General features: G+C 32.0%; 1 protein-coding gene across 1 annotated transcript; it reads right to left on the minus strand.

Annotated features, from left to right (window-relative positions):
- Positions 1 to 7,815: 7,815 nt before the first annotated feature.
- Positions 7,816 to 8,590, minus strand: LOC11442131 (uncharacterized). Its single transcript, XM_024783585.2, has 2 exons — positions 8,240 to 8,590; positions 7,816 to 8,149 (listed from the first exon to the last, which is right to left on the minus strand). The coding sequence occupies exons 1-2, from the start codon at positions 8,375 to 8,377 to the stop codon at positions 7,892 to 7,894; spliced, it is 396 nt and encodes a 131-aa protein (XP_024639353.1). The 5' UTR covers positions 8,378 to 8,590; the 3' UTR covers positions 7,816 to 7,891.
- Positions 8,591 to 10,615: the final 2,025 nt, after the last annotated feature.

Below are 10,615 nucleotides of genomic sequence, written 5' to 3' on the forward strand. Positions count from 1 at the left end.
TCCTCGCCTCCGCCACCAAACACTCCTTATCCACAGCTAACACTATATATTTTAACACTATGTTTATCTCCTCTGAAAAAATACTATATTTATCTGAAAATGTAATTGAATTTTATGGTGTAGTCATTTATTCTTTCAATATTATTGATTGGTTTATTAAATTTAATCAGTATTGTTATAAAGAATTTCGATGAAAATTATATGATGAATTTTTTTATTTTTTTTTTAGCAATATATGATGAAAGTTGAAATAGTTTTAATTTTATCTGCGCTTGTAATTTGTATGATATTTTTTAAAATAAACTAGTGATGTATCCGTGCGTTCGCACGGGTTGCGCCGTTGGCTCATATTTTTTGCCAACGTTTATAATTTAATATTGGAGATTTATAACAAAAGTTAAATATTTTTATAGATTTAATTCCTTTGTCAGTGGTTAATATTTCATATAATAAATAGACTGAGGGAGACCAAATATTAAGATGGTATTGGTATTAAATCAATAACATAACAATTGGGAATGCATTTTAAATTAATCTATAATAAATCTACCATTTCTAATGTGAAGTCCTGTAATATAATGGCATTGTTAAAATAGCATGGTATTTGATACGTATGTTATAACATGTGATGTAATTTAATATGCCATATAATAGATAAAAGGATTAAAGGATAGACACTTGATACATCAAGTAGTTCAGACAGAAAGTCATTACGCACAGTCTTATAATGCTACTCATAGTTAATGTTTATCATGCAAAGTGCCTAGTTGATTGTCATGTGATGACATGTCAAAATAAACCAAATATAAAAAGATAGGTGGTTTCAATAGCATAATACAATATAATACATGATAGTTAAGAAGCTTCATCTTATTCATCACGATCAGCATTCCTGATGACTCGAACATGAAGATTCAACGGCGGGTCCTCCAGACCAAATAACAACTGATCATCCAGATTAAGATTGAGATCTTTAGCAAGTTCATACCAACCAAATCCTATGGAGTACTCAACAGGCTTCCTTTTGGACCTACTGACTCTGCATTGTCTTCTAAAATTAATTTCCTCATTCGTTAGATTCATATAATACACTTTTGATAACCCAACAGCTTTGGCAATGATGACACTAGGTCATATATCACTTTTGTTATAGTTTTTATGTAATTTTGGTTGAGTTCGGGTGATTTTGCATGAGATAGAAGCTTCAAATGACACATTTGATGTTGGCAAACAAATAAGAAATCGTGCTCCGATTTACAGCATCGTGCTCCGATTTTACAGCAAATTTGAGACATTTTGTCTCGTAAAAAATCGTGCTCCGATGGAACCAAATCGGGCTACGATTTGGCAGACGCTCCAGCCAGGATATGACTTTAATGAAGCCATCGTGCTCCGATTTACAGCATCTGAGAATTTTCCTATAAAAGGGAAGTTGTTTTCTGAGCCAAGGGTGGAAAAATTTGGAGAAAGAAACTGACTTTTGGAGCTGGAGATCTGGAGAGAAGGTGTGAGACCATCGAAACTCATATCCGGTTACCAATTTCATGTAATGAATCCTTCTTTTACATTAGTTATTTGTGCTTTAGTCATGAGTAGCTAGATCCTTTGTGATTAGGTCAAGAGATGATTTTGTTCTAGCTCATGTTTATGTAACCTGCAACTCTTAATCTTTATGAATGCCATTCTAGTTTATTCAGTATAAATTGTTCTTAAAGCTTTTATGATTCTGACCCAATATAATTGATTTTAGAGTATATATGACTACTGACACTAGCGTTTAACTCTGACATATTTATACTGTTCAATCTAACGGACAATCTAGGGATGGAGCGTTGTTAGGTTGTGATACTTGAATTAACGGACTTAAAACCTTTGATGACTATAGGTTCACCTAAGGGATTAGGGAATTATAATCAGAAAAGAGGGCTTATGATCAAGGGATTGACCTAAGCTATTTTGTTAATTTGTCGTAAACTTTATAGCGTTCGTAAACGTAAGAAACAGGTTGCTAATGAGCGATGAGCAGATGAATCGAATGACCTAGTCATCACTCCATATTATTTCTTAAACCAATTTTTCCTTAACCATTTTATTTTAACTTGCAAATCAAACCAATTGCCTCAGTGCACCCCCCATTTTACAAACATCCTTAATAATAACGTTACTACCGAGTAGAAGTTGAAACAGTCCCTGTGGAAACGAATCTTATAAATTTTATTACTTCGATATAAGTTAGTACACTTGCTAATTATCTATCAAGTTTTTGGCGCCGCTGCCGGGGACTGTTGAATCATTTCAGCTTGGAAATTTCGTTATTGTTTAGGATTTCTGTCATATAATTTATTTGTCTATATTTTAAAAAAATTGAAAAAAAATATATATTATTTATGCTCTTCATGTTTATCTCATTGTACTTTGCTGCTAAAAAGTTTATCCAAGTTTTGCAGCTATGATAAACAGGTTAGTAGACAGGTTACACCTTTATGACACAGAGGAGATTGTTACGTTGGAGTATGAAAATTATCTGCTTTCTTGGAAGATAAAACAATGGGACAATCAAATCTCAAGATTAAATGCGAGATGTGATCTTCACGAGGCGAATCATCAGGGTACAGATTGTGAAGGGCTGAAAGAGCTTATCAACATCGATTACAATACTCAACTTCAAAATATTTTAGATGATTTCTTGATATTAAATCAAGTTCCATTTGAGAAATTTGAAGTTCAGTGTGGTGATCTTGTTCGGAAAGCGAATGAGTGTGAGAAGCAGCTGGTTGAGATGGAGACTGAGTGTCATGTTGTGGTGGAAGAAAATGCACAAGTGAGGAGTGTTCGTCTCTATTTGAAGTCTCAACCAACAGGGTTGAAAGAAACCATTCCTTTGCAAAGGTATATCTATTCTTCTTTATGGAGGGATAACTCAAATGTCAAAAGTTTAGCAGTTGGATCATGGGAGCATCTGCTACTTTGTATGAAGTTCATGGAATTCCTACCAAAGAAGAGGAATAAGAAAGATGACATATTCTTTCTTTCATATCTGCCACCCTAACAATGTTTGAGGCGTTAAGCTTAATGACGTAAAAGAAAGCGCTTGATGGGAGGCAACCCATTATATTTTCTAATTTCATTTATTTGGCTGGTATTTCTTTTCAAAAGTAAAATAAAATATGTGTGTGACTGCTGCTAGTGTTATGAATTATGTATTCCCCCATGTTTTGTAATTGCATATGCACTTGTTTATTATTAATGAATTTGCTTTGTCTTGAGTTTTACTAGTCAGGTAGCATTTTTTTCATCAATGGTGTATCAAAAGTTCAAGGAGGTAGAGCTTGCATGAGGTTCCGTTGGTGAAGTGTACGATAGTGTGAATGTTTAGGTAACCACAACTTCCATAAACCTCAGCTAGTAAGTTCTAAAGCCAAATCTTTGTTTTACAATTTTCACAAATATGAGTGTTCCATGTTGATACTATTTCTGGGACTTGCAAATTTTCTTTATGTCAATTGGTTACATTTCTTACACACTAAGGCAAAGTGCTTGTACCTTGAGCTTTCGAAGCCTACCTGTTACATTGAATATTTCCATTTTTAAGCCAACTTTGAGCCAATAGGTTAGACCCCGTTGTTTCGGTGACAAACCATATTACAAGCCTATAGACCTTAAGATTATTAACCCAAGTTTTGTTGGAGTTAGGCATTGTTATGTGTTTGCAAAAGTCTAAGTTTGGGGTGAGGGATATAGAGAACATGAGTAAATAGATCACATTATCTCAATTGAAAAAAAATAAAAAAATTTCAATCAAGTTGATACAAAAAAAAAAAAATCAATCAACTCAAAAAAAAAAGTGTGTGTATACAGTTATGAAATGAATTGAGACAAAGACTTGTTAATTGAGTGATCCAGAACTTCTGATGTGTACTCTAGTTCTCAAATTTGAGCAAATCATTCCAGGTTGTGGTATTCCAGTTGCCGAAGTAAGTAGGAAATGCTTAACTCCAATTTGTTATTTTAAGCCTACTTCCCAAATAATCCCACCTGTAACCTTAGCCCCGTTACACCATGAAAGTCCTTAAAAGTGTGTATTGTGATGTAACTTTGATTGATGTTTAGAAGTTTTTCAAGTTTTGGTAATATAGTGATTAGTATGTCGACTTGTGTACCCTTTTATCCATGATATTGCGTGAAGTTGTGGAATGGATGTTCTAGCAAGCAAGTTAGCCCACTAACGCTAACAAGAAGATGAACTTTTGATATTACCATTGTTGAGGTAAATGTTATTTTTCTGTTAATTTTCATTTTAAAGTAAGTTCCTTGAGGACAAGTAACGATGCAAGTTTGGGGTTGTGATGACACTAGGTCATATATCACTTTTGTTATAGTTTTTATGTAATTTTGGTTGAGTTCGGGTGATTTTGCATGAGATAGAAGCTTCAAATGACACATTTGATGTTGGCAAACAAATAAGAAATCGTGCTCCGATTTACAGCATCGTGCTCCGATTTTACAGCAAATTTGAGACATTTTGTCTCGTAAAAAATCGTGCTCCGATGGAACCAAATCGGGCTACGATTTGGCAGACGCTCCAGCCAGGATATGACTTTAATGAAGCCATCGTGCTCCGATTTACAGCATCTGAGAATTTTCCTATAAAAGGGAAGTTGTTTTCTGAGCCAAGGGTGGAAAAATTTGGAGAAAGAAACTGACTTTTGGAGCTGGAGATCTGGAGAGAAGGTGTGAGACCATCGAAACTCATATCCGGTTACCAATTTCATGTAATGAATCCTTCTTTTACATTAGTTATTTGTGCTTTAGTCATGAGTAGCTAGATCCTTTGTGATTAGGTCAAGAGATGATTTTGTTCTAGCTCATGTTTATGTAACCTGCAACTCTTAATCTTTATGAATGCCATTCTAGTTTATTCAGTATAAATTGTTCTTAAAGCTTTTATGATTCTGACCCAATATAATTGATTTTAGAGTATATATGACTACTGACACTAGCGTTTAACTCTGACATATTTATACTGTTCAATCTAACGGACAATCTAGGGATGGAGCGTTGTTAGGTTGTGATACTTGAATTAACGGACTTAAAACCTTTGATGACTATAGGTTCACCTAAGGGATTAGGGAATTATAATCAGAAAAGAGGGCTTATGATCAAGGGATTGACCTAAGCTATTTTGTTAATTTGTCGTAAACTTTATAGCGTTCGTAAACGTAAGAAACAGGTTGCTAATGAGCGATGAGCAGATGAATCGAATGACCTAGTCATCACTCCATATTATTTCTTAAACCAATTTTTCCTTAACCATTTTATTTTAACTTGCAAATCAAACCAATTGCCTCAGTGCACCCCCCATTTTACAAACATCCTTAATAATAACGTTACTACCGAGTAGAAGTTGAAACAGTCCCTATGGAAACGAATCTTATAAATTTTATTACTTCGATATAAGTTAGTACACTTGCTAATTATCTATTAGGCAACCCATCTTGGAAAGTGCTGCAATAAAATATATATGAAATTTGTTAAAACATGGTAAAAAAAAGATATTTGTATAGTCATATAAAGACTTTTGGATCTGAAAATTTATTACCAGGACACATTTGCCTTCGGATGCAGCTGTGGACACATTTTGAAACCATTTGAAAGGATATTGAACATGGTATTTATGATCCGAAGTTTCCTTTAGTTTATTTTCTGCCTGTGCATCCACAATGTCTTGCAATTTCATATGCATCATGGCAAAACCTTGTGATATGAAAATTTTTCCATTCTTTCTTAACAAACCAACATATATTGGGTTGACATGTTTAGTAGGATCAGCAAGTTTAATTGCATGATAGTTAATAGGATGGTGAATTCCAAAGTAAGGTATATCCTTTCCTTTGTTGTCAATTATCCTCATGTTAAAAACATTAAACTGTGGTTGATAATCAAGAATGATTCTTTGCGGTTGATGAAAACCACAATAGGTTGCAATGATGTTTCCAGGTCGAATTACACCTTCAGACAATATTTTTGAAGTATCAATCTCAAAGAAATTATCATAGGGATCCTTGATTGACCCAAAAATATCCATCCCAAGTTTAAACTTCCAATTGACAGTGAACACAGATGGTATTGATATCTCAGCCTAGGATGTAAAAGATTTAGTAAATTAGCATAGTAGTTTATCGGAATAAATCAATTAAAGATTATATAAATCTTATGAAATAAAAAACCTGGTCTGGTGTGATTATTGTTTCGAAGGATGTTGGAGGTCTGGAAGAACTTCCTTCACCAGCATCAAAGTTTCTAAATATAACATTTTGTATTTATAAAATACAGTTAATATATGATTTAGTAATAATTGATTGAATCAACCTTAAATGATAAGTAATTTAAAGAAAAATCTACTAAACCTATGTTATGAAAGTAATTCGAAAGTTTATGATTAAAACTAAAAATTGATATTGAGTAAGTCAACTAATATGAATCTGACAATTAGGTATGTGAATTGATCAAAATTGATTTCAAATAAACCTTTTTCTTCCAGAGGACGTGCTTGATTTGTCCCAAATTGAGTATCTGATTTCAATGCATAAAAACCCATGTAAGAGTGAGTAATTAGAAAGAAAATACAATTATTAATTAACATGAAGTTCAGAATTAACTTACCGTGCAAACTCTTTCATAGGAAGTAGTGTAACATTACTGATAAAAGAGAGTAGATTAGAGATTGTAAACCTTAAAATACAGGTAAAGAACTTATGTATAATAATATGAGAAATCAATCTTTGTTTCCTGTAAGAAGATTGTATGTAATGCATTTTTGTAAGAAAGACATACCTGGTTTCTGTAGGCACCATTGTTGAATTTCCTCAAGTGGTTATTTCATGAAAATGACGAACTAAAAGTGATGTTGAAGTGGAAAAGGGAAAGTGGAACCCTACCTTCATCAGAATTGGAAATATAAGCATTGTATATGGGCATGGGCTTGGAGCGGTGAAATATAAATGGGTGGGTTTTGTCTGAAAATATCGACCCACATCATTTTCGTTGGGCTTAGAGTAGTTGATATATTTGGCTGGATTGTATTTTCTTAATGGACCAACATGGCACAAGTTTGGTTTGTTTTATTATTATGTACAAATTTACTTTTCATCTTACATTATAATACTTATAATGTAAAAAGTTAGAAGAAATGCATTATTAATAAAAAAACTCATTGTCTTATATGGTTATTGAAGATAAAGAGTAAAATATATTTTAAACAATGTACATATTTAAAAGATTTAGTAGTTTTGTAACAAATAAAGCATAAAGATTTATGAAAAAAGAGTAGAGGTTGCATGCGTAACTATTGACTGGAAAATTTCATTGCTTATATTTTAATGTATGTAGTTGATGTTGTATATCTAATTGAGTTTTGAACAATAGTTTATTTTCATTACAATGTTTTTTTTTTTTTTTTTTGAAAATCAGTAAAATTAATATTATATGGCAGCCATTGCATTTTTTTTTTAAATAAGTCAGAATTCCCAACTTATAATTAAAATCAATTGGTATTAATTGCAGGTTGGTGCGAAATTTATAGGAGGCAATGTTCCTATTTTAAGAAAGTTCTGATTTAAATAATGCATTTTCAGCAACATGGTACTTAGCATTAAGCAAGAGTATTAGTATTGGATATATGGTATTAAATTTCCGATACTTGGTAATACAAATTAAAATCGAACTTCATTAATGGACATACAAAAATGTGGGTTACACATACAACAAATAAAACAGGTTTAACATCAAAATAGAAAGGGAAAAATAAATCAGGTTTAGCATCAGCTTAAAGTACATAAGCACAAAGACACATACAACAAATAGCATGATTAAAGATTAAATTGATAGGCAACTAAGGATTGTTCCTATAGACATGAACAAATGGACTTTTTTTGCCATCGAAAAACTTGAAACGGATAGTGTCTCCTAGTTGAAATTCATTGTTGTTACAAAATGTCTCCCAACCATTTTTCAACTTAGTATTCAGTGATTCATTGCTTTGGTATTCAATTTCAGCTATAACAATCCCTTCATTCGGATTCCCATTGCAAAGGAAAAGACAATCGAAATCATCATCCCATAAGAAGTCATTGAAGTCGGGTGGCAGAACCTGTAATTGTTAGAACATATATTTTATAACTTGTGGGAAAAGCATATAATTTGGTTAGAAATATAGGAAGATATTAAAAAGAAATTTTACCAATTCAGATCTTACTGCCATCTGCAAATTACTCAAAGTGATGTCAAAAAAATATGATTTACGGTTCGGTAGTTTTGTGCTTCTGCTGTGAAAGGGAGGGAAATCATCAGTGGAATGAAGTGTCCTTCCAAGAGTCATTATGAATCGGGTTTGGCCAACATAGTTTAGCACAATTTGTCTGATGCCTTCAAAATGGTAAAAATCTCTTATGGCAGTTCATCCTGTAGTTAGTAAAGGGAGAGTTTCTGAATTGTTGAAAGTTGCATGGTGACTTTTTCCATTAACATCTATGAGATTCCAAACTGGATTCAAATCATCGAATTCTTCAAGAAACTTTGGGTTCACTTCGCCGAATTCTTGTGCACATTGAAGAAGTATAACAACAGTGCAGAGTAGTATAACAACAGTGCAGAGCAGTTAGGAAAGCTGAAAATATAGAATACCTGATATGGAAGATGTACAGTTTCAAAACCTCCTAGAATTTGTCTTTTAAGTACAACACGATATCCAGCCATTTGAAGTGGAAAGAGTTGTTAAAGATGATGTAGTTATATTTTTTATTGTGAAGATGCAATAATGTCAAGAGATGGGTTATATATAAAGATATATATGGAGAGAAAAGCCAAGTTGCATATGTGAGATGGAATAAAAGTTGGAGCAGGAATGGCAGAGGAATAAGCATCAATATGTCTTTCCAATTGATTTAGATTTCCAACAGTTTTAGTTTGACTGCAATATATCATACGTTTCATTATATTGGTATGTCTATAGTTAATATTTGAATGCAATAATTTTTATAAGATGTAAAAGGTAAGATAGGGAATTTTCATTAAAGACATTGTTTACAAATTTAAAATATTACTAAATCATGGTACAAATTTATAAACTTGAATATACTTTAAAAACATGACATTTGTTTAGAGGATTCTCTATGGGGAATCTGAACCGTATAATGTCATTTGTGTTAAAATTGTTGGAGATTGAAAAAGATTTCCAGCCTAATGGAGAGTTTAGTTGAGTCTTGATTCGATCATCCATGTTATGGTTGACAACATCGAACAGGGTTACACAATCGTTATCACCGCACAATGTAATTAGTTGATGAGGAAATCCTTGATTGATATAGTTGGCAAAATCTTCTGGTATAGTTTGCTAAAAATAAATATGTTAGTTAAATATAGCATATATAATAAAAAGATAAAACAAAAATATAAAAGATAAAACAAATTACGTAACTAAAGACATTTCGTCCATGATATTTTGAGTTAGAGTGACGTCAAAGGAAATTGCTACAGCAGGATCTAGATTTCGACTATGAAAATCTGGGATTTGTGATGTGGAGTTTAGAGTATTGAAAGATTTAAGTGCAAAAAAACTACTTCCATAGTAAGATAAGACAACATCAACATTATCAGGAAATTGATAATGCAATTTTATTTTGTTCCATCCTTTTGTTAACAGAGGATAATGGTAGTCTTGGTTGAATTTGACAGTATGGAATCCTTCATCATTCCATACACACCACTTGTTTCCTAACCGAGCATAATATTTCTGTATAAAATCTGGATCAATCTCAGCATTTGTCTATTAGAAGGGATAAATAAAGTAGAGTTAGTTTTATAGACAATAAAAATTTAACTACTTAGAACTAATGAAGTAATAAAATATTAAACCTGTGATGATAATTGTGCAATATGAACACAATAAATAGGATTGGATAGAAGTAATTTTGTTATAGGTTCCATCTGAAAGATCAAGTATATTGTAAAAGTCATGAACTTGTTGTAACATAAAGTGATGTATATATAGATATAAATTTATCATTCATTACATATGTTTCATTGAATAAAATAATAATTGGTTGGATAGTTGTATAAAGATATTTTTCCAAAAATAGCAAAGACATTTAAAATAGGAATACACTTTGTTACATATGTTTCATTCATTACATATGTTAATCATGTATGCAGGATCACATACACTTTGTTATTTCCAATCAAAAAATACATTTTGAACAATTGGGTAAATATAACATTAATGATTTACGTATTGTTTTCGGGAATTAGATTAAATTGCATTAAACAAAATTTTATGACCGAATTGTATGTAAAAATATCTCTACATATATTTGGTTCATGTATAAGATTTCCATGAACACTAAATAGTAAAACCAACCAAGTCAATAGTAGTCATTCGATTAAAAGGATGGTAATATGCTTAATCAGTACATGAATATTACTTGTAATTTTTGTTAATCTTAAAGACTGCAAATACACAATTATCTGTGTAAATTGAGAACTTGAATCTAATTTCATCTTTGCCTTTAAAACGATTTGCTTCATAAAATTGGTTCCATCCCATTGTGTATTTGAAAAT

This window comes from Medicago truncatula, chromosome 5 (genome assembly GCF_003473485.1).
Source record: "Medicago truncatula cultivar Jemalong A17 chromosome 5, MtrunA17r5.0-ANR, whole genome shotgun sequence".
Classification (NCBI taxonomy): Eukaryota; Viridiplantae; Streptophyta; class Magnoliopsida; order Fabales; family Fabaceae; genus Medicago; species Medicago truncatula.

Excerpts from the sequence above, each read along its gene's own strand:
- LOC11442131 (XM_024783585.2), bottom strand. The coding sequence starts at position 8,377 with ATGACTCTTGGAAGGACACTTCATTCCACTGATGATTTCCCTCCCTTT. Across the intron at positions 8,150-8,239 it reads TGGCAGTAAGATCTGAATTG|GTTCTGCCACCCGACTTCAA; the intron begins GTAAAATTTCTT and ends TAACAATTACAG.